General features: G+C 41.2%; 3 protein-coding genes across 5 annotated transcripts; 2 read left to right on the forward strand and 1 right to left on the reverse strand.

Annotated features, from left to right (window-relative positions):
* Positions 1-2,344: 2,344 nt before the first annotated feature.
* Positions 2,345-7,429, reverse strand: LOC109870498 (transcription factor MafF-like). 3 transcript variants are annotated; one of them, XM_020461020.2, is made up of 3 exons: positions 7,119-7,429; positions 5,575-5,662; positions 2,345-5,478 (listed from the first exon to the last, which is right to left on the reverse strand). In XM_020461020.2, the coding sequence occupies exons 2-3, from the start codon at positions 5,605-5,607 to the stop codon at positions 5,035-5,037; spliced, it is 477 nt and encodes a 158-aa protein (XP_020316609.1). In that variant the 5' UTR covers positions 5,608-5,662; positions 7,119-7,429; the 3' UTR covers positions 2,345-5,034. The 3 variants fall into 3 exon arrangements, with proteins under 3 accessions (XP_020316609.1, XP_020316611.1, XP_020316610.1); XM_020461022.2 differs by lacking the exon at positions 7,119-7,429 and adding an exon at positions 6,645-6,701; XM_020461021.2 differs by lacking the exon at positions 7,119-7,429 and adding an exon at positions 6,294-6,413.
* Positions 7,430-7,873: 444 nt separating this feature from the next.
* tomm22 (translocase of outer mitochondrial membrane 22 homolog (yeast)) lies at positions 7,874-12,630 on the forward strand. The gene is made up of 4 exons (XM_020461023.2): positions 7,874-8,191; positions 9,462-9,580; positions 10,453-10,570; positions 11,465-12,630. Exons 1-4 carry the CDS (start codon positions 8,102-8,104, stop codon positions 11,537-11,539), a joined length of 402 nt encoding a protein of 133 aa, XP_020316612.1. The 5' UTR covers positions 7,874-8,101; the 3' UTR covers positions 11,540-12,630.
* Positions 12,631-12,726: 96 nt separating this feature from the next.
* dmc1 (DNA meiotic recombinase 1) lies at positions 12,727-23,166 on the forward strand. The gene is made up of 13 exons (XM_020460839.2): positions 12,727-13,404; positions 13,734-13,778; positions 13,989-14,135; positions 14,300-14,382; positions 14,498-14,550; positions 14,686-14,727; positions 14,856-14,928; positions 17,435-17,526; positions 21,895-21,968; positions 22,159-22,273; positions 22,418-22,478; positions 22,614-22,730; positions 22,890-23,166. Exons 1-13 carry the CDS (start codon positions 13,348-13,350, stop codon positions 22,957-22,959), a joined length of 1,029 nt encoding a protein of 342 aa, XP_020316428.1. The 5' UTR covers positions 12,727-13,347; the 3' UTR covers positions 22,960-23,166.
* Positions 23,167-23,630: the final 464 nt, after the last annotated feature.

Below are 23,630 nucleotides of genomic sequence, written 5' to 3' on the forward strand. Positions count from 1 at the left end.
TTTACTCATGTCTGCAAAGTTTTGCATGTTTTCTTCTCTTTTTTGCAAGTACATTTTACATAAAAGTTTACTGTACAGTACATATTGCTTATTTTAACCTCCCTACTCATCAGTATTTCTAGTTCCCTAAAGAAAAAACCTATCCCTGCTAATGTACACACACACTTCTCCTTTCTGCTTCCCTCTCATACATTGTAGCCTGACAGTTCGGAAGAACTGGCCAAAACAACATGATCAAAAACTACAGTGCATTCGGAAAGTATTCAGACCCCTTGACCTTTTCCACATTTTGTTACGTTACAACCTTAATCTAAAATTGTTTAAATTGATGTCCTCATCAATCGGCACACAATACCCCATAATGACAAAGCAAAAACAGGGTTTTAGGAATGTTTGTTAATTTATTTCAAATATTACATTTACATAAGTATTCAGACCCTTTAATCAGTACTTTGTTGAAGCACCTTTGGCAGCGATTACAGCCTCTAGTCTTCTTGGGTATGACGCTACAAGCTTGGCACCTGTATTTGGGGAATTTCTCCCATTCTTCTCTGCAGATCCTCTGAGGCTCTGTCAGGCTGGATAGGGAGCATCGCTGCACAGCTATTTTGAGGTCTCTCCAGAGATGTTCTATCGGGCTCTGGCTGGGCCAATCAAAGACATTCAGAGACTTGTCCCGAAGCCACTTCTGCGTTGTCTTGGCTGTGTGCTTAGGGTTGTTGTTCTGTTGGAAGGTGAACCTTTGCCCCAGTCTGAGGTTCTGAGCACTCTGGAGCAGGTTTTTATCAAGGATCTCTCTGTACTTAGCTCCGTTCATCTTTCCCTCAATCCTGACTAGTCTCCCAGTCCCTGATGCTGAAAAACAGCCCAATAGCATGATGCTACCACCACCATGCTTCACCTAAAATGGCGTAGCAGTGCAGATGTTGTTTGTCGTTCTCCCGTGTACATTTTTTTCCCTGTCTTTCTTTGTGAAATATATCATCTCTTTTTCCATGTTTTAAATTAAATATACCTTCCGGCAACCTGCCTCACCCAATGTGATACACCATTTGCACACACTGTATATAGACCTTTTCTATTGTGTTATTGACTGTACGTTTGTTTATTCCATGTGTAACTCTGTGTTTGTGTAGCACTGCTTTGCTTGATCTTGGCCAGGTCGCAGTTGTAAATGAGAACTTGTTCTCAACTGGCCTACCTGGTTAAATAAAGGTGAATTAAAAAAAAATAGTGATGGTGCCAGGTTTCCTCCAGACATGACGCTTGGAATTCAGGTCAGTTAAATCTTGGTTTCATCAGAACAGATCATCGTTCCCCAAGTGTGCTGTCGTGCTTTTCACTGAGGAGTGGCTTCTGTCACGCAACTCTACCATATAGGCCTGATTGGTGGTGTTGCAGAGATGGTTGTCTTTCTGGAAGGTTCTCCCATCTCCACAGAGGAACTCTGGAGCCCCAGAGTAGGCACTTATGAAACTCAGTGAACACCAGCCCCAGAGTGACCACCAGGCCCTTCTCCCCCAATGGCTCAGTTTGGCTGGGCGGCCAGCTCTAGGAAGAGTTGGTGGTTCAAAACTTCTTCCATTTAAGAATGATCGAGGTCACTGTGTTCTTGGGGACCTTCAATGCTGCAGAAATGTTTTGGTATCCTTCCCCAGATCTGTGCCTCGACACAATCCTATCTCAGAGCTCTACGGACAATTCCTTCGACCTCATGGCTTGGTTTTTGCTGACATGCACTGTCAACTGTGGGACCTTATATATACAGGTGTGTGCCTTTCCAAATGTGCAGTCAATTGAATTTACAACAGGTGGACTCCAATCAAGTTGCAGAAACATCAAGGATGATCAATGGAAACAGGATGCACCTGAGCTGTTTTTGCGCTTTGATTATTGGGTATTGTGTGTAGATTGAGGACAAAAAATATTTAATCCATTTTAGAAGGCTGTGACATAAGTAGGAAAAATCAAGGGGTCTGAATACTTTCCAAATGCACTGTATACAGTATAAATGATAAATCACACCATTTTATGTACAATATATACAACATTTATTTCAATTATTAATATATAAAATAGACAATGTACTTAATTTTCACCATAGAAAAAATACATGTAATAAATACAAAGACCATTTTTGTTTTGCGGTATAACAAAACATCCAGCACAATTTGACAATAATCTTAGATGAGACATTAGATATTACTGAGGATAAATGCTATGCGACATTGATATTGAGCAGATAGCTAAATATATCTTACAGAAGTAATCAACACAATGTCACTATTGACAATTTAAATCATATTGCTATTACTTTCTGAACATTAAGTCAACCCCAGTCTAATAAGAGTCAGCAGGGGTTTATTGATAAATCATGGATGTTACAAGGTTTTCAATTGAATTAAGCACCACCTCATATCGGTCCTCTTCTCCTTCCTCATTCACCTCCCAAATCCTCTTCTACCACCACATCTTTCCTTCATATCCTGTTATCCCTTTCATCTCTGCCTCATTCTTTTATTCCTTTATCATTCTTTTCCTTCGTTCTTTCTCCTTACAGTGTTACTCTCCCTCTTGAGCCATTTCAGAAAACAAACGTGAAATAAAATGTATCATAAATAACAATACGTATCATCACCTTGGTACTTGATAGAAAAATAATATCCCTACAACAAGCCACTCGACTCACTATGAAATTAGTACAAATATGGTGTACACGCATACTAAAATCATCTTACAGCAACATGACCATCGGCTTTTAGCATATCTAAACAGCTCATTACGACAGTTAAACATTACACAAATAATCGTCACACACTCAGTACAACAATTAGACGTGAGAATTTCCCCAAACTAGTCATACGCAGGTATTTGAAACATACATTACACCACAGCACTCATTAGCTTTTGTAATATCTATTCTTTAAATACAAATAAAATAGAATACCTCTGAATAAATGTTCGCTCAAACATTTGTCTCTTGTATAAACATTACAAAATAATATAAAGGAATGTATCAATAGATTTTTGCATTGACATAGTATTCTACGAGATGTGGATTTTTCAACTGTTTCCAGCAATGACCAACTACAACCAAAGCCGTTTATAACAAACCAAAATGTGCACTGTGCAGTTGAAATACACCCATGTAGCCACTACAAACGGCAACACAGTGAAGCACAATAGTATCGACACACAAGAGTACAGATGAACAACACTCCAAGACATGTACAGATGTCAATTGTGATGCCGTTTAAAACGTAAAGCTTGCATTGGAAGAAGCTGCGGAAGAGTCTGATTAACCCAAACATTGTGTAGCGGGGCTAGATGCCATGCTAGAAGGCAGAGCGCTAGCCGGCTCAGCCTGTTGAGTAGCAGTATCAGAGAGCACCAGCAGCAAGACTGGCTTTGTCGAGGGGTGTTGTCTTATGTCCCTGTTTTGCACGCCTATCGTGCCTCAGCCGGACTCGTCAGCAGTCATGTTTCCTCAACTGCACATCTGTATGAGTCTGTATGTGTGATGGCTGGGTTTAGAGTGAGTATTTGTCACTGACTGAACACCTTACTTGTGTGTGTGTGTGTTTGTGACAGGGTTTCCGTTAGTCGGTAATAGCCGGCTTTTGGCCGATAACTAAAATTGCCGCCGGCCTATTGTCCTGGAGAAGAAGGAAAATCGCATTGTGAAAATGCATTTTAGCCTATTTATTGATTGAAATACCAGTCGATGTAGCGCAAGAGCTGCTTCTACAGCTCATCAAACAGCTTGTTTGTTGCTGCTGGAGTGAAACGTGCTACTATAAGCCCAATCATTGCACAACAATTCTATATGCAATCTTGTGTTAAAAACAGTTTTGATGGTCATGATTAAAAAGAGCTACTATTTTTATTTATCAACTGTTAATTGAAGCGCACTTCCCATTCGCCATCCAAGTGCATAGGCAACTAGGCAGGCTTCAGCTAGTCAACACACCAATTTGCAATGAGCAGGAGGCAGTATGTATTTTGAAAACATATACTTAATTGTTTGAAACCGGAACATTTAACTACACATTATGAGGCATGTCTTACCTTGCTTCAAAGTAGCCTAGCCAAAATCCAACCAAACGTGCAGGCAATTATTTTCTAAAGACTTCCATATTCTATTGAAACCAGTAGCCTATTTCTCATGTTCTACCGGTTTTCAGATCAATCTTCTTTCATTGTCCAGTAGCCAAAAGGCACAATCATAGTCATATAAGCAGCCCATGCTAGTTGTTGCACCTTTAGAGGTCCACTCTTTCTAAATTTCTAACAGATATTTTCAACTCTGTCTCATGAAACCGCATGTGTGGTTTCCTAACAATTGTATTATGGAAGGAACATTCGCACATAGCCTACTGCCTTGTGTGGAATTTCTGTGCTTATAATGTGAAGAAATTGGTTTATGAACATTTTAAGCTAAACTTTCAGATCTGTTGCATGAGCCTCATTGCTTTAAAAATTGAGATTTAAACTAAGCCTACTGGTTATATGAATTTGGGATCTATCGTCTCACAACTGTCCCAGTCTGTTTGGAATAGGCTAGATTGACATAGGCTATGTTCATTACTCATCTTGTTGGCTGAGGAAAAGTAAATGTGGACAGTTATTCTAACTTGCGCATCGGAATTCGGTAAGAAGTATTCACATCGTTGCACCCTCGAGTTCCATGTCCCGTTAAGAAGAATAACCATAATCGAAATGTGATTTGTCATTCTGAGCACCGTGGGTGGACGCCCTAATCAGGTTACACACCCAATACATATGAGTCCGGTAAACATCTCAAATGTCCGGTAAACTAAAACACTGCCGTTCAAAGGTCTGGCGTCACATTTTCCTAACGGAAACCCTGGTGTGCGAGTGTATGTGTATCATCCTAAGCGCGTGAGTTTCATAAGTGCCTATTTGTCTGTGTTCCTCCAATCCTCCTGCGCTCTCCATGTGTCTGCCTGTGTGTGTGTGTCTATATGAGAATATGTGCGTGCATGAGTCCCTCCCCAGCCCGATCGGTTCCTCCTAGGAGCCCCCCTGCTCTCTTTGGACGTGGGCCTGTGGCGGGGTCTTCACTATGGTAATGACCGAGGCTGTGTTCAGGCGTGGGGCCGTAGCCAGGATGTTACCTCCTCCAGACTCTAACCCACGGGCGAACCTCTGCAGGGCAGCCAGCCTGGCCCCCAGGCCCTCCAGCTCTCTCCTCATCCCAGCGTTCTCCACACCCAGCCTCTCCACCTCCCTCTGGAGTTCCTTTTTCTGCTGCTCCAGGGCCTCACGCTGGGAGACGCGCTTCACCCGGCAGCTGGCCGCGTAGCCACGGTTCTTCAGGGTGCGCCGGCGCTGCTTGAGCTTCTGGACCTCCTCTCGGGATAGACCCCGTAGGTGGAGGTTGAGCTCCCGTACAGACAAGGACATGAGCTCGCTGTCCGACAACACCGGAACATTCTCACCACACTCCCGCTTCACCTGGAGAGAGATGGAGAGTTTGACAATTTTCTTTGCAAAGTATGTGTAAAATTTTAAATTGAATAAACTCCCAACTTAAATGTTTTGTAATTCTACCTTCAGGGCTTTGCTGCTTCTTTCTGACGTCATGGTCTGGCTTTATCCTCTGTCTCTGACACCAGTAAACACTGATTTTACAGACGATCTACAAGAAAGGGAGTGAGAGAAAGGACATTCAATTAAGTTGAAGCACTTGAGAAATATTATTTCCCCTATATACTGCTTGGTATAGTAGGATATAAAGTCATTCAATCTTGGACTGAAGATTTTCTTTTGGAAAAAAATAAATAAGAAAAAAAACATGCCACAATTTTTGAAAGTTGAAGATTTCTCCCAGCTGGAATCGTGAAGGGAAGTTAGGCCTATCATGTGCCCATCCCACATTGCTCAAAGCAGGCGTTCCCCTCAAACACTAGTAACCACTTCTTCCTAACACTCATAGCAGAACTGGCTTCGCCAAAACATTGGTAATAATACAGTAATAACCTAAAGATTTGAACATAGTGCTTTTCCAAATGCTCAAAGCAAGGTTCATTGGAGGCTGACTTGGTTGTACTCTTGCATGTGAAACTCGGATTTCTGAGGATATTTTTTAAACATTCTAATATCTTATCTATTCATGACAAATGGCATCCGTGTTTTGAGTGTTACTTTATCAGTTATTCTTGTCTTTGATATAAGCTATCCTCACTATTCTCTAGTCTAAACCTGATAATAATGATTGTTCTAAACCTAAAGAAAGACTGAGTTTGCTTTCGGTGGATCCTTGACCTTACCGTTTTCTGAAATGCGTGGGAAGTGACTGTATACTCAACGACTGTCCTACCACGAGGCGCCGTTGTAAACCGATATGACCATTTCATAAAGTCATAGTGATTCAGCAATAAGCTGCGCACCGCTAGTGTCTTACGCGCGACTACAATCACTCTCTTACATGCAGTTTGTAAAAAAAACTCCATTAAATATTTAGCATACATGTTTCCTCAAATTCTCAATTTAAAGCAGTATTTTGTGCCTAATAATAGTGTTGTAACACAATACAGTGCTGACGTTAGATGTCGACCAAATGACGTTTCAATACAAAATTAAAAACTAGCTGAGAAGCAGAAACCCAAAGCTATATTTACCGTTCAAAATATATTGTTGTTTCATAAACCGACTTTCGTTATTACCGGAATTAAAGATGCCTGCCTACCTAAACATTTAATTCTCAATAACAATCCACCCATTTCCTTATACGGAAGGGAGCTGGCGAGCTAGGTGCGCCATGCTACGCTAACTCGATGCGATAGTAAACACACGGCCATTGCAAGTGCGCAGGTGGCCACCCATTTCTTTTAGCAACGTTGAAAACGTTAATTTTATGAGAACCTACACAAATTTAAACAGAACACCAAATATCGAGTATAATACTTGACACGCATCTAAGATATGTAAATAGTGAATGTGGTCGTGTCTTTGTTGCCAAATTGTAACAATTTCGCAAGGCTAACTAAACAACATGCTAAAGTTAGCTAGTACTCTAGCTAGCACATTAGCCAGCAACATGGATTAGCCAATGCTAGGTGGCTAACCAGAAAAGCAAACAGCTGCCTACTTACTTGTCCTTGGCTATGTCGTTGGAGAGTACCAGCTGCCAGTCCTTCAGTTGTCAACACAATTGTATAAACAAATGTTTTTAAAACACGGAGAAACGTCAAATACTGTGTTCAAGTCGAAGCGAGTCAAGCGACAAAATGTCAGTTCGCCTTTTCCCGGAATTACTCTGTTCTGTGGGGTTGGATTCTTTCATTCACAAAAAACACCGTTACAATGACGTGAACTCTAAAGAATGAGGGTGGATCCGCCCGCCCCCAGCGTACGAGATGGAAGGATGTAAACAATAAGGATTCCCTGCGTCCCAAACTTTTCCATGATGAAGACCTGCCTCTCCTTTCCTATCCTTATTGATTTTGAAAGGCACTGCATGGAAAAGGAAAATAGATTAGGGAAGAATGACATTCCAAAGGAATAGTCAGCTGCATTTGCTTCTTGCTCACTCAGTGAATGTTAGTGAAAATGACTTTCAATGTTTATAAAGGTTAAATAAAAAGCAACAACCTGAAATTCCAATAATGCTTATAGAAAGGGGAGATGCTGACTCCTTACGAATAGATTGCATTTGGAAATCAAAAATGTTGAGGCTGTTCTTATAGTCGATTACTAGCCCAAAGACCACAATTTCTAATACAGAAATACTATAAACTATCTTCATAACATATATATATTTTTTTAATCGTTTTTTGTTCGATCCCGAAACACACTGGTTAGACCTCTCGTACAACAGAGGGCGCAATTTATTTTAGCTAGCCAGGCAAGTAACCATTTTTGCCGTCATCCAACGCACATGTAGCTTTTAACCGAGTGACCTCAGATTGTCGCAGGACCAATGCTCACCTTTTGGGTCCAATATTTATGCAAGTCGGGGCCAATGCAATAATTCCACGATAAAACATTAAAATACTGATTTGCCCTTCCACCAATTGAGGTACATTTTAAATTAGCTAAACACACCGGCTGATAAGCGGCGCGAGAACAGTTTTCCATGGCTGGAATCGAAGAGCTATCACCGGCTGCAGGCCCAGTCGAGACCCGTCCCCCAGAAGGCGAGATTGACGAAGATGAAGATGAAGAGGTAAAGATGAATGGAAACTTGACACATGTCACCCCGTAACAGTCATGCACGATCATACGTACAGTTTCACTTGAGTGGTATGCCTATTTGACTAGCTAGCTAGCTGTAACTACTCAGGGTCATTCGTTATGCGAGTAATTGCTAGCTTGTTTGCTAACGTTAGCGTGGTAGCTAGCTAGCTAACTTTCACATGTACAGCTATAATATCTGTTTTATCTGTACTGTAATTGACTGTACTGTAAATGTAATAAAATAAAATAATGTTCCATTGTTTGGGTACCTTGTAGGAATTGTCTAAACGGTCATGTGTCATTCAGTAATCTGTAGTTTACAGTACTAACTAGTACCACAACAGAACTGGTTACTTTTGAGACATTAAAATACTTAATTCATGTAGTTACTATACACTATATATAAAAAAGTATGTGGACACCCCTTCAAATGAGTGGATTCGGATATTTCAGCCGCATCCAGGTCACCGCCATTGGACTCTGGAACAGTGGAAAAACATTCTCTGGAGAAATGGATCACGTTATATTATCTGGCAGTCCGACAGAGGAATCTGGGTTTGGCAGATGCCAGTAGAACTCTACCTGCCCGAATGTGTAGTGCCAACTGTAAAGTTTGGTTGTTGGAGAAATAATGGTCTGGGGCTGTTTTCCATTGTTTGGGCTGGGCCCCTTAGTTCCAGTAAAGGGAAATGTTAATGCTACAGCCTATAATGACATTCTAGACAATTCTGTGCATTCAACTTTGTGGCAACAGTTTGGGAAGACCCTTTCCCGTTTCAGCATGGCAATGCCCAGGTGCGCAAAGCAAGGTCCATACAGAAATGGTTTGTCGAGACCGTTGTGGAAAAACTTGACTAGCCTACACAAAGCCCTTACCTCAACCCCATCGAACATCTTTGGGATGAATTGGAACGGCGACTGCGAGCCAGGCCTAATTGCCCAACATCATTGCCCAACCTCACTAATGCTCTTGTGGCTGTCTACCTAGTTTGGTGGCAGAATTTGAGATGAGCTGTTGTAACAAATTTTCCATAACACTAGTGTACCTAGTGGAAAGCCTTCCCGGAAGAGTGGAGGTTGTTACAGCAGCAAAGGGGGGGACCAACTCCATATTAATGCCCATGATTTTGGATTGAGATGTTCGACGAGCAGATATCCTCATACTTTTGGTCATTTAGTGTACCTCCATTCTTTTATTGGGTCTAAAATAACCATGTTATCTGTGTTGTAGTAACTTCCTTGTGTCTCCCTTCACTCAGCTGGATGAGACTATTATGGAGAGGCTGTGGGGTTTGACTGAGATGTTCCCTGATACACTGCGCTCTGCGGCTGAGGTGACCGCATCGGGCTCAGTCACTGTGGCCAAGAAGCTGTACAGGTAAATGTTCTCCTAAAAACTGCTGTTGCTGCTCTGGGTGTATCAGCAGCCTTAGAGTAGACATCTCGTTTTAGATCTTAATCTACCCCATTCATAGACGCTAACTACCTTTAGTGCCTATTGACGATAGTGTCTGGGGTAGTTTTGTAAAGTGTGCCGACGCTTTGCCCTAAATGTTAACACGCATCACTTGCGGTATGGTTGAGAAACATAAGGAAAGTATTTTTCATATCAGCAAGAAATAATAATCGGAATAAAAGGTGAAATTACTACACCTTTATGGGGTTAGGGGTCCAACATGGCCAAATTTCCATGTTACAGCACTTGTTTACGGAAAACAGACGGAAGACAGTCCAAATACCTGTGCTAATGAGCTATTTGCATATCCAAACACCTGTGTGTAAACAGAAGACGGACGCCACAAACGTGAGAAATACTGTCAGCTCCAACTGTGTTATAAGAGTAAGTGTATATTTTGCATTTGTGAAATTATTTTAATGTGATATGATAGCAATTGAAAATCGATTCACGTTTAGGGTGATTAGATAATTTGCCTCTAAACAGAAAATGTAAGGTCCTTGGACTATAACGAGTAACGTTAGGTTCCTTTAGTCCATTATTGGGCTAATCTTCACAATACACACAGACAATGAGGACGGAGCTGTGTGTGGATGGAGCACTATATTGCATTCCCAGTTCTGAACAGCTCCTCTGTATTCCAAGGACTGTTTTCCCTGCCTGTCCCTGATCTTGCCAAGGACAATCAGTTAGGCCATCTCTGTGTTTATTATCTACTCCAGTTCTCTCTCCACATCTGTTTTGTTATTTTACCCCCACCTTTCCATCTCCCCTCCTGCCTCTGTGTTTCTTAGTTTCTCCCGCGCTGCCCTGTGGGTGGGCACTACCTCGTTCATGATCCTGGTCCTTCCGGTGGTGTTTGAGACTGAGAGACTACAGCTGGAGCAGCAGCAGCTACAGCAGCAGAGACAGGTACTGTACTATCCTACTGGCAGATGATGTTCAGTTCCAAATACACAACCTAGGTCCTACTATTATGGTCTTGGCTCTTGTTTATGTCTGAAGAAAAAAATGCAATATGGCCAAAAGTACACACATTGTCTAGCATATCAGACAGCAAGGTGGAGATATAATCATATAGCTACAGTGAACTCCAAAAGTAATGGGACCGTGACACAGCACCATGATTATGGATAGTGAGTGAATCGTGAATAATAATGAGTAAGAAAATTAGACACACAAGTATCATACCCCCAAAACATGCTAACCTCTCACCATTACAATAATGGGTAGTTAGCATGTTTGGGCTGGTTATGATATTTATGCATCTAACGTTCTCACTCATCATTATTCACGATTCATTCAAGATTATTCATAATACTGGTAGCATCCACATGAATGTAGTTTTGTTTAGAAACATATTCTATCACAAGCTTGATGTAATCATTGCAGGCTAGGAATATGGGACCAAATACTATACTTTTGACTACTTTAATGCACCTAAGTGAATTTGTCCCAATACATTTGGTCCCCTAAAATGGGGGGGGGGGCTATGTACAAAAAGTGCAGTAATTTGTAAAAAGTTCACCCAATGTGGATGTAAATACCCTCAAATTAAAGATGTCAGTATGCACTTTAACCTCATAGTCATTGTATAATTTCAAATCTAAAGTGCGGAGGTACAGAGCCAAAACATCAACAAAATTGTCACTGTCCCAATACTTTTGGTGCTCACTGTATACCTATCATATACTTTTCGATCTACGTGAAAAGGGTTGGATTTGGAATTGGGCAAATCACTCTTTCATTAGGATCTGCAATGTTGTCAATGAACAAATGTTTTTGTAATGCCCCTTCCTTGTGTAGATCCTGTTGGGCCCCAATGCAGGGATGTCAGGTGGGATGCCAGGGCTGATGCCTCCCGCTCCAGTGAAAATGTGACCAATGTCCCTCCGACAGCCTTAGCGCTTCAACCAATGAGGGAGAGTGGAGACTTGGAAGGAGAGAGAGAAAGACACACAGAGACAAAGAAGAGGATACAAAGCTGCATCTGGTCAGCACATGTGCTCCTTCCAACATCCAGGATTGTCCATTTAAGGAGATTAGAGGAGGGTGATGTCACTTCATGGGTGTTGCAATAACGAATGTCCCTTTCGCTGTCTCTCTTACTCAACATCCTGCAGAGACTTCTGCACACTGTCTTCTGAGCACTGTTTTTACTTAATTTCTTTTTTTTTATACATAGCGATATAAATATGTATGTGTTCCAGGGGATTTGGATCAGGTGGATAATTGAAGAAATTGGGATATTATTGTGGTTATAAGAGGTTACCAATAGTGGTGTGTGGTCTGAATTTAAAAAAAATCTTCCATGTGGGTCTGTAGCTACATATGGCCTTGAAACTGTTGTAACCTGTGTTTGTTTTGGGAATGTGTTCATTCCACTTGTATGTGGGAAAATCATGGTAGAGCTATGATGTCAGTCATGTCTGTCATATTCACAATCACAGCTGGTCCTTGAGATCTATAGTGTCTGCTGGTTTTGCAAAAGCATTGGTGATAATAGTATGTATGTCACGTGTCGCTTGAGACATTGTTTCATTTGCGGGCATTAAAGCCATAAAAAAAAAAAGCATCACAAAAAGTATATTTTGATAAGATTCAAACAGCACTTTCCCTGCATACGGTATAACTCTAAAGATATTATGTCAATGTACACATAGTCCTGTCAAGCCTGAGAGAATGTCAGTAACTTTTTTCTATTGTCACTTTGGAATGTATGTTCTTTTAACTTTGCAACGAGCAAATTCTGTCTTGTGTGTTCAACCTGAATGCAGGAATAAAAACACCAACGAAATGGACATTACAAAAAAAGTTGTATTATCATATATGCTAGATGGGTGCAGGGAAATGTAACGTGCTGCTTTGCCCTCTTTATGGTTAACTTGTTTGATTATTTACATGTAGGTTACTTTCCTTCTCTATCAGAGACATTCCATTTGTATACTGTAGTAAAGTACAGGTATCTTACAGATAAATGCTACAAATTGACTGTGGCTTTTGTGCATCAAGATCAGTCACTAACAAAGATTGTTGCTGAGGAGAGCATGAGAGCATCTCGCGTGTACAGTTTGACATTTCACTTGATTGTTGCTGATGAGAGCATCTCGCGTGTACGGTTTGACATTTCACTTGATTGTTGCTGAGGAGCGCATCTCGCGTGTACAGTTTGACATTTCACTTGATTGTTGCTGAGGAGAGCATCTCGCGTGTACAGTTTGACATTTCACTTGATTGTTGCTGAGGAGAGCATCTCGCGTGTACAGTTTGACATTTCACTTGATTGTTGCTGAGGAGAGCATCTCCTGAGTAACTTTTATGATTGAAAGCTCTCAACTTTCAGCACGAGCGTCAAACATTCCCGCCACCTCAAGAAGTAATCAGGTGGCAAGTAATTTTTCATCTTGATAAGGTCATCATTAGCTTTGCAACATTTTACAGGGTTGTGAAGTTAGTGAAAGAAGCAACCTCATTCTGTAGATGTTGATAACATCTTTCAGGAGCATATAGCTGACGTTGGGTAGCTAACAGATCGCTTGCTGACATCGCAAGAAATGTTATTTCCTCTGCCCCATTTATTAACTGGTAGCTTATAACGTTAGCTAGCAGCTAGCTCGCTGAAACAAAACAAAAAACATCTAGTTCAAGAGCTAACGTTACTAGTAGCTAACTACATTGCGCTAATCAAGATGAAAGCCGCCGAGGATCAAGTTGTGGAGGATGAGGCCGGATATCAAGATGATGAGGTAACCTGCCTAAACTAGCGATAAACTAGCGAATGTTAGCTTGCTTGCTAGCCTGGCTGTGGTTGTCAGTTTGGTTTGCCACTAGCATTCTCGTAGCTACTACTAGGTAGATACAGTACATGTTATTTTATCCCCAGGTAGAATGGATTCTTGTAGCTAGTTAGTTAGCTGTCACTCATTGTTAATCATTCATAACATAGCTAGCTAATATATTGTTTGGTAGTGGTAACTCAATTTCTACACCACTTTCATCTAGCCTAAGTCAGTGGCAGAATATTTTACTTCTCAACATAGTTTCAAACACGTTTTGTCATGTTCTTTACCAACAGGAGTCATTTTTCCAAGACATAGACACCCTACAGAAGTATGGAATTGTGAGTATATCTGAAACCAAGGTCTAGGAAAGTAGTCTGCCCTGACCCTTGAGTTTTTAAAGAAACTTCGTCATGGGTCAGTTGGTCGATAAACTCAAGATTACACCTCAAAGCTAATAAGTAAAATAAAAAAATAAAAACACTTTCTCTATTCTCTCCCACCACCACCCCTTTCTTTCCCCCCTTCCATCCCACCCCCCATCCATTCAGAACATGGCAGATTTAAAGAAGCTGAAGTCTGTGGGTATCTGCACAGTAAAGGGGATCCAGATGACCACACGCAGAGCCCTGTGTAACATCAAGGGCCTTTCAGAAGCAAAGGTGGATAAGATCAAAGAGGCTGCTGGGAAAATTCTGGTGAGAGACTCAGCTGAGACACTTTCAGCATAGAGGACTTTGGTGTCTCATGATTAGTTTAATTATCAAGTCCCTAAAGATTCGGTTTGGGGATGAGGTATGGAAGACATGAATCAAGTTAACTTCAGTTGACATGTTTTCATTTGCTCTTGTGTTCATTGTAGACCAATGGTTTCCTGACAGCATTTGAATATAGTGCGAAGAGGAAACAAGTGTTCCACGTCATGACTGGAAGCCTGGAGTTTGAGTTAAGATTCGCCCCAACATGCTCAACCTTTCATATTAATACATTTTCCTGAGTCATATTACGGTATAATACAGTACTCCTATTTTTCCTCTTCATCCGTCGGTCTGCTCTGCAGTAAACTGCTTGGGGGAGGTATGGAGAGCATGGCAATCACTGAGGCATTTGGAGGTGAGCTCTGTTTCTGACTGTGTCCCTCAGTCAAAGATATGATTAATCTCATGCTCATGATGTATAAGACCTGACCTGGGTCAAATATAAAACATGTTTTTATCACACTTTAACAGTACAGTTTTTATCCCTCAGAGTTTCGGACAGGCAAGACTCAGCTCTCTCATACACTATGTGGTAAGTGAATGTCTGAGGGTCTTTTCAGTAGTCCCAGATTTTCCAGTCCTGGAAGTCAGTTTTCAGAAACTTACAGATATTCTTCCATGGTTGGTTCTTGTCATTTAGTCCTTGTCTCTGTTCTCCAGTCACAGCCCAACTTCCTGGAGAGGATGGCTACACAGGAGGAAAAGTCATCTTCATCGACACAGAGAACACCTTGTATCCAAATTTATCTGAGCTCTAATCTATAAAGCCAGATTTGCATCAATATAAACCCAGCTAATAATTCAGGGAGAGAGAATGTTTTTGTAATGTTACCCGTATATATTCTGTGTTGGTGTTAAAGTTAGGTGAACATTCAGTTAAAGTCGAGCAGAATTGATCTAGAACGTGGTTACAATGTTCTCAGAATATTAATATTGTAGACTAGTTTTATGGGAAGGTTCAAGAACATTCATGGGCCTATAATACATGATTTAGAACAGACAAATAACTAGGTAGCCAGATGAAGAATATATTGTACCCTTTAGTTAACAGTTAAGCTATTATTAGCAAGTATTGTTTTAGTCATGTCCCCAAAAAGTTTCCACCGACACTCGCGAATAAGGCCATACAAAGTTGCTAAACTTTTTGGGAGCGATTCATATGATTAATTGAAACAATTATTTTTGTGACGAAACGAACAACTCACTTAACCATTGTATAAGTTGGGATTGGGTTCAAACACGGTGAATCAAATAATTTGAATCAAAATAATAATTTGTGAAATGTGAACATTAACTTGAGGAAAAAATATTAGGCTTCAAAACTTGTTTTGTAGATACTTCCAGTTGATTTTGGCATCCGAGCTATTGCAACTCAATAGGTGCTAGTCAGCCTGCAAAGTTAACACTAAGGTAGCTAAGATACAGTGCATTCGGAAAGTATTCAAAAACTATCTACACACAATACCCTATAGTGACAAAGCAAATTTATAAAAATAAAAAAACTTAAATATCATATTTACATAAGTATTCAGACCCATTACTCAGTTGTTGAAGCACCTTTGGCAGTGTTTACAGCCTTGAGTCTTCTTGGGTATGACACTACAAGCTCGGCACACCTGTATTTGAGGAGTTTACATTCTTGTCTAAAGATCATTTCAAACTGTCAGGCTGAATGGGGAGCGTCAATGCAAAGCTATTTTCAGGTCTCTCTAGAGACTTGTCCTGAAGCCACTCCTGCGTTGTCTTGGCTGTGTGCTTAGGGTCGTTGTCCTGTTGGAAGGTGAATCTTTGCCCCAGTCTGAGGTCCTGAGCACTCTGGAGCAGGTTTTCATCAAGGATCTCTCTGTACTTTGCTCCGTTCATCTTTCCCTCGAACCTGACTAGTCTCCCAGTCCCTGCCGCTGAAAAACATCCCCACAGCATGATGCTGTCACCACCATGCTTCACCGTAGGGATGGTGCCAGGTTTCCTCCACATGTGACGCTTGGCATTCAGGCCAAATAATTAAATCTTGGTTTCATTAGACCAGAGAATCTTGTTTTCTCATGGTCTCATTGAAAACTCCAAGCTGGCTTTCGTGCCTTTTACTGAGAGAGTCGCTTCCATCTCCCCACTCTACCCTAAAGGACATATTGGTGGAGTGCTGCAGAGATGGTTGTCCTTTTGGAAGGTTCTCCAATCTCCACAGAGGAACTCTGGAGTGACCATCGGATTCTTGGTCACCTCCCTGACCAAAGCCCTTCTCCGATTTCTCAGTTTGGCCGGACGGCCAGCTCTAGGGAGAGTCTTGGTGGTTCCAAACTTATTTTATTTAAGAATGATGGAGGCCACTGTTTTCTTGGGGACCTTCAATGCTGCAGACATTTTTTGTACCCTTCCCCAGATCTGTGCCTCGACACAATCCTGTCTCTTGAGTTCTATGGCCAATTCCTCCGACCTCGTGTCTTGGTTTTTCTCTGACATGCACTGACAACTATGAGACGTTTTATCGACAGGTCTGTGCTTTTCCAAATCATGTCCTATCAATTGAATTTACCACAGGTGGACTCCAATCCATTTTTTTAAATCCATTTGCCATCAAATTCTCAACCTGTTTACGCTTTGTCATTATTGGGTATTGTGTGCAAAGCTGTTATCAAGGCAAAGGGTGGCTACCTTGAAGAATCTCAAATATAAAATATATTTCGATTTGTTTAACACTTTTTTGGTTGCTACATCGTTCCATATGTGTTATTCCATAGTTTTGATGTCCACTATTATTCTACAATGTAGAGAATAGTCTAAATAAAATAAAAATGTAGGTGTGTCAACTCGACTGGTACTGACAACCATGTTCTGTATATGTTTGGTGGGACGTTGATGGAATTTTATTTTAACCTACAGAAACTGGACACATGAATGTTCTTGCAATGTTCCCATGAATTGTGTCTTGAACATTAGTATCTTAAGTTCTGAGAACATGGTAACCACGTTCTGGGTAAGTTCTATTTAACATTAAGGGAATGGTTTCTTGGAAACATTCCCTGCACATCACAGAAACATTCCCATGAAAACATTAGTTAATGAGCCTCTTAAGGAACATTCTCTAAAGTTGTGAGAACGTTTGTTGTTAGCTGGGAAATCACCTGTACCTTTGCAAGTAGGATATATTGTTATGAGGATCAGTGTTTTTATTCACGACTCAGCCATTAGTCTCTTATGAAATCCTATGTTTTCCTTAACCTAATGTGACCCTCTAGTCGTCCAGACAGACTGAAGGACATAGCAGACAGGTTCAATGTTGACCATGATGCTGTGCTGGACAATGTGTTATACGCCCGAGCCTACACCAGTAAGACGTCTAACTAAGTCATTAAACAGTACCTCTCTCATCATTACTGCCTAAACCTGAGAACATATTGTCTGAGGAAAGCAGTTTCACAATCTTAGATATACATTTTATTTAAAAAATTTAAATTTCACCTTTATTTAACCAGGCAGGCCAGTTGAGAACAAGTTCTCATTTAAAACTGCGACCTAGCCAAGATAAAGCAAAGCAGTGCGACACAATCACAGAGTTACACATGAGATAAACAAACGTGTATAAAACACAATATAAAAATCTACACACAGTGTGTGCAAATGTAGTAAGATAAGGGAGGTAAGGCAATAAATAGGCCATAGTGGCGAAATAATTCAAATTTAGCAATTAGACATTTATCCAAAATGTACGTTCTTTGTCCCCATGTGCAGTTGCAAACCGTAGTCTGGCTTTTTTATGGGGTTTTGGAGCAGTGGCTTCTTCCTTGCTGAGTGGCCTTTCAGGGTATGTCAATGTAGGACTTGTTTTACTGTGGATATAGATACTTTTGTACCTATTTCCTCCAGCATCTTCAGAAGGTCCTTTGCTGTTCTGGGATTGATTTGCACTTTTCGCAACAAAGTACGTTCAACTCTAGGAGAGAGAATGCGTCTCCTTTTTGAGCGGTATGATGGCTGCGTGGTCCCATGGCGTTTATACTTGCGTACTATTGTTTGTACAGATGAACGTGGTTCCTTCAGGTGTTTGGAAATTGCTCCCAAGGATGAACCAGACTTGTGGAGGTCTTGGCTGATTTCTTTTGATTTTCCCATTATGTCAAGCACAGGGGCACTGAGTTTGAAGGTAGGCCTTGAAATACATCCACAGGTACACCTCCAATTGAGTCAAATGATGACAATTAGCCTATCTGAAGCTTCTAAAGCCATGACATCATTTTCTGGAATTTTCCAAGTTATTTAAAGGCACAGTCAATTTAGTGTACGTAAACTTCTGACCCACTGGAATTGTGATACAGTGAATTATAAGTTAAATAATCTGTCTGTAAACAATAGTTGGAAAAATGACTTGTGTCATGCACAAAGTAGATGTCCAAACCGACTTCCCAAAACTATAGTTTGTTAACAAGAAATTTGTTGAGTGGTGGAAAAATGAGTTTTAATGATTCCAGCCTAAGTGTATGTAAACTTCCGACTCCAACTGTATTTGTAGTTGTCCACATTTTCTAAGTCTGAACCATCCAGAGTAGTGATGCTAGGGGCGGGCCGGTGCGGGCAGCGATTGGTTGAAGAGGTTGTTTAGTTTTACTTGCATTTTAGAGCAGTTGGAGTCCACGGAAGGAGTGTGGTATGGCATTGAAGCTCGTCTAGAGGTTTGTTAACACAGTGTCCAAAGAAGGGCCAGAAGTATACAGAATGGTGTTGTCTGCATAGAGGTGGATCAGAGAATCACCAGCAGCAAAAGCAACATCATTGATACATATATATACAGAGAAAAGAGTCTGCCCGAGATTTGAACCTTGTGGCACCCCCATAGAGACTTCCAAAGGTCCGGACAACAGGCCCTCTGATTTGACACACTGAACTCTATCTGAGAAGTAGTTGGTGAACCATGCGAGGCAGTCATTTGAGAAACCAAGGCTGTTGAGTCTGCCGATAAGAATGCGGTGATTGACAGAGTCAATAGCCTTGGCCAGGTCGATGAATACCGCTGCACAGTATTGTTTTTTATCGATGGCGGTTATGATATCGTTTAGGACCTTGAGCGTGGCTGAGGTGCACCCATGACCAGCTCGGAAAACAGATTGCATAGCGGAGAAGGTACGGTGGGAATCGAAATGGTCGGTGATTTGTTTAACTTGGCTTTCGAAGACTTTAGAAAGGCAGGATAGGATAGATATAGGTCTGTAACAGTTTGGGTCAAGAGTGTCTCCCCCTTTGAAGAGGGGGATGATCGCGTCAGCTTTCCAATCCTTAGGCATCTCAGACGATACGAAAGAGAGGTTGAACAGGTTAGCAATAGGGGTTGCAACAATTGCGCAGGATAATTTTAGAAAGAGAGGGTCCAGATTGTCTAGCCCAGCTGATTTGTAGGGTTCCAGATTTTGCTTCTCTTTCAGAACATCAGCTATCTGGATTTGGGTGAAGGAGAAATAGGGGAGGTTTGGGCAAGTTGCTGTGGGGGGTGCAGAGCTGTTGACCTGGGTAGGGGTAGCCAGGTGGAAAGCATGGCCAGCCATAGAAAAATGCTTGTTGAAATTCTCGATTATCATAGATTTATCTTGGTGACAGTGTTTTCTAGCCTCAGTGCAGTGGGCAGCTGGGAGGAGGTGCTCTTATTCTCCATGGACTTTAGTGTCCCAGAACTTTTTTGAGTTTGTGCTACAGGATGCAAATTTCTGCTTGAAAAAACTAGTCTTTGCTTTCCTAACTGCCTGTGTATATTGGTTCCTAACTTCCCTGAAAAGTTGCATATCGCGGGGGCTATTCGATGCTAATGTAGTACGCCACAGGATGTTTTTGTGCAGGTCAAGTGCAGTCGAGTCTGGAGTGAACCAAGGGTTATATCTGTTCTTAATTCTACATTTTTTGAATGGGGCATGCTTATTTAAGATGGTGAGGAAAGCACTTTAAAAGAATAACCAGGCATACTCTACTGATGGAATGAGGTCAATATTCTTCCAGGATAGCCGGGCCAGGTCGATTAGAAAGGCCTGCTCGCTGAAGTGTTTTAGGGAGCGTTTGACAGTGATGAGGGGTAGTCGTTTGACCGCGGACCCATTACGGACGCAGGCAATGAGGCAGTGATCACTGAGATCCTGGTTGAAGACAGCAGAGGTGTATTTTTTATTTATTTATTTTATTTTACCTTTATTTAACCAGGTAGGCAAGTTGAGAACAAGTTCTCATTTACAATTGCGACCTGGCCAAGATAAAGCAAAGCAGTTCGACAGATAAAACGACACAGAGTTACACATGGAGTAAAAACAAACATACAGTCAATAATGCAGTATAAACAAGTCTATATACAATGTGAGCAAATGAGGTGAGAAGGGAGGTAAAGGCAAAAAAGGCCATGATGGCAAAGTAAGTACAATATAGCAAGTAAAATACTGGAATGGTAGTTTTGCAATGGAAGAATGTGCAAAGTAGAAATAAAAAATAATGGGGTGCAAAGCAGCAAAATAAATTAATAAATAAAAATTAAATACAGTTGGGAAAGAGGTAGTTGTTTGGGCTAAATTATAGGTGGGCTATGTACAGGTGCAGTAATCTGAGAGAGGGTAGGGTAGTCAGGATGATATCTATGAGGGTGCCAGTGTTTACGGATTTAGGGTTGTACCTGGTAGGTTCCTTGATAATTTGTGTGAGATTGAGGGCATATAGCTTAGATTGTAGGACGGCTGGGGTGTTAAGCATATCCCAGTTTAAGTCACCTAACAGTACACACTCTCAAGATAAATGGGGGGCAATTAATTCACATATGGTGTCCAGGGCACAGATGGGGGCTGAGGGTGGTCTATAACAAGCGGCAACAGTGAGAGACTTATTTCTGGAAAGGTGGATTTTTAAAAGTAGAAGCTCGAACTGTTTGGGCACAAACCTGGATAGCATGATAGAACTCTGCAGGCTATCTCTGCATTAGATTGCAACTCCACACCGTTTGGCAGTTCTATCTTGTCGGAAAATGTTGTAGTTGGGAATGGAAATTTCAGAATTTTTGGTGGCCTTCCTAAACCAGGATTCAGACACGGCTAGGACATCTGGGTTGATGGAGTGTGCTAAAGCAGTGAATAAAACAAACTTACGGAGGAGGCTTCTGATGTTAACATGCATGAAACCAAGGCTTTTACGGTTACAGAAGTCATCAAATGATAGCGCCTGGGGAATTGGAGTGGAACTGGGGGCTACAGGGCCTGGGTTAACCTCTACATCACCAAAGGAACAGAGGAGGTGTAGGATAAGGGTACGGCTAAAGGCTAAAAGAACTGGTCGTCTAGTGCGTTGGGGACAGAATAAAAGGATCAGATTTCTGGGTGTGGTAAAATAGATTCAGGGCATAATGTTCAGACAATGGTATGGTAGGATGTGAGTACAGTGGAGGTAAACCTAGGCGTTGGGTGACGATGAGAGAGGTTTCGTCTCCGGAGGCACCAGTTAAGCCAGGTGAGGTCTCCGCATGTGTGTGGGGTGGGACAAAAGAGCTATCTAAGGCATTTAGAGTGGGATTGAGGGCTCTACAGTGAGTATACATTTGGTTAAGTATACATTTTGAGTCTGTTGTTTGTATTTAAAAAAATACTGTGTACATTTGAAGCTGACTGCTGTATTTCCTAACTGGTATTATGACATCAGACGATTAGGCATTTGTACTGTATGCATAATTGGATTTCAACTTCAGGTGAACACCAGATGGAACTGTTGGATTTTGTGGCAGCCAAATTCCACGAGGAGGGTGGCGTCTTCAAACTTCTGGTATTAATGCAAAGAAAAGATAATCAATGTCACTTTGTTTTATGATAGTTATATTTTCATATTGTCAACTTCCATCACGGTACCTATATTTCGTTAACACTTTAATTAATGCCGACAGGTATCATGCATTATGTTTTATACACATTTATAATGTCTTGTGTCTCTACGTCTTTTCCCTTTCTCCCCTCAGATCATAGACTCCATCATGGCTTTGTTCCGGGTAGATTTCTCTGGCCGAGGGGAGCTGGCAGAGAGACAGCAGAAGCTGGCCCAGATGCTCTCCCGTCTGCAGAAGATCTCTGAAGGTCTGGCGACTTCTCTTGCAGACATATATGCAAACTGCATTTAAGTCTGCAGCAGAAGAACTGGCAAAAAAAACTCTTGACTTTTGCGTAAACCTTTCATTGATGTAGACATATTGATATTCATGTATTCTGCTCTCTCCCTAGAGTACAACGTTGCAGTGTTTGTCACCAACCAGATGACTGCAGACCCTGGAGCTGGGATGACGTAAGTGACTGTAACTAGATGTAGGAAATAGGGATTGGTTTGAAATTAGACTGAAAGTCAGCAACTCACTCGGCCAAAGTTCTAAAAGGTTTTGGCCTGGAGTTCTGATCAGAGGGTTTCTCTTGTTTCTGTCAGGTTCCAAGCTGATCCCAAGAAGCCGATTGGAGGGCACATCCTGGCGCATGCGTCCACCACACGAATCAGCTTGAGGAAGGGACGCGGAGAGTTGAGAATTGCCAAGATATTTGACAGGTAATTAGTCTGAAAGTTCACTCACTCAATATATGTTGTTCTCATTATTCCTTAGTAATAACAACCCCCCTTCTAAAGAAGTGGTCAAATTTGATTTTTCTTGCTTATGGAGAAAGATCTACCTCCTCATAGCTTCATTTTTTCTATGACCTCCTGCAGTCCTGATATGCCTGAGAACGAGGCCACTTTCGCCATCACTCCAGGGGGAATTGCTGATGCCAAAGAGTGAAAGACCTTCATTGATTTACCAGTAGAGGAGAGGAAGCACATACAGTTCTAGGCAGTTTTTAGAAAATCTTAATTTTTTAAATTCTAATGAAGACTATTTGTACTATTTGGTGTTTATATGTACAGTGCCTTCAGAAAGTATTTATACCCCTAGACTTTTCCCACATTTTGTTGTGTTACAAATTGTGATTAAAATATATTTAATTGACATTTGTTTTTGTTAACGATCTACACAAAATACACTGTAATGTCAAAGTGTAAGAAAAATTGTAACATTTGTAAAAAAATATATAAAAAAATAAAGACTAATATACAGTATCTTGATATGATAAATATTTAACCCCTGAGTCAATACATGTTAGAATCACCTTTGGCAGCGATTACAACTTGTGAGTCTTTCTGGGTAAGTCTCTAAGAGCTTTGCACACCTGAATTGTACAATATTTGCCCATTATTATTTTCAAAATTCTTCAAGCTCTGTCAAATTGGTTGTTGATCATTGCTAGACAAAAGTCTTGCCATAGATTTTCAAGGAGATTTAAATCAAAACTGTAACTCAGCCACTCAGGAACGGCACTGTCTTCTTGGTAAGCAACTCCAGTGTAGATTTGGCCTTGTGTTTTAGGTTTATGTCCTGCTGATTGGTGAATTCGTCTCCCAGTGTCTGATGGA

The sequence above is a fragment of the Oncorhynchus kisutch genome, linkage group LG25 (genome assembly GCF_002021735.2).
Source record: "Oncorhynchus kisutch isolate 150728-3 linkage group LG25, Okis_V2, whole genome shotgun sequence".
Lineage (NCBI taxonomy): Eukaryota > Metazoa > Chordata > Actinopteri > Salmoniformes > Salmonidae > Oncorhynchus > Oncorhynchus kisutch.

Bases quoted from the DNA above. Each gene is read 5' to 3' on its own strand.
- dmc1 (XM_020460839.2), top strand. From the start codon at position 13,348: ATGAAAGCCGCCGAGGATCAAGTTGTGGAGGATGAGGCCGGATATCAA. The intron at 21,969-22,158 runs GTATTAATGCAA...TTCTCCCCTCAG, and splicing joins GTGGCGTCTTCAAACTTCTG to ATCATAGACTCCATCATGGC. The intron at 22,731-22,889 runs GTAATTAGTCTG...GACCTCCTGCAG, and splicing joins ATTGCCAAGATATTTGACAG to TCCTGATATGCCTGAGAACG.
- tomm22 (XM_020461023.2), top strand. From the start codon at position 8,102: ATGGCTGGAATCGAAGAGCTATCACCGGCTGCAGGCCCAGTCGAGACC. The intron at 8,192-9,461 runs GTAAAGATGAAT...CCCTTCACTCAG, and splicing joins ACGAAGATGAAGATGAAGAG to CTGGATGAGACTATTATGGA. The intron at 10,571-11,464 runs GTACTGTACTAT...TTCCTTGTGTAG, and splicing joins AGCTACAGCAGCAGAGACAG to ATCCTGTTGGGCCCCAATGC.
- LOC109870498 (XM_020461020.2), bottom strand. From the start codon at position 5,607: ATGACGTCAGAAAGAAGCAGCAAAGCCCTGAAG. The intron at 5,479-5,574 runs GTAGAATTACAA...ATCTCTCTCCAG, and splicing joins GAAGCAGCAAAGCCCTGAAG to GTGAAGCGGGAGTGTGGTGA.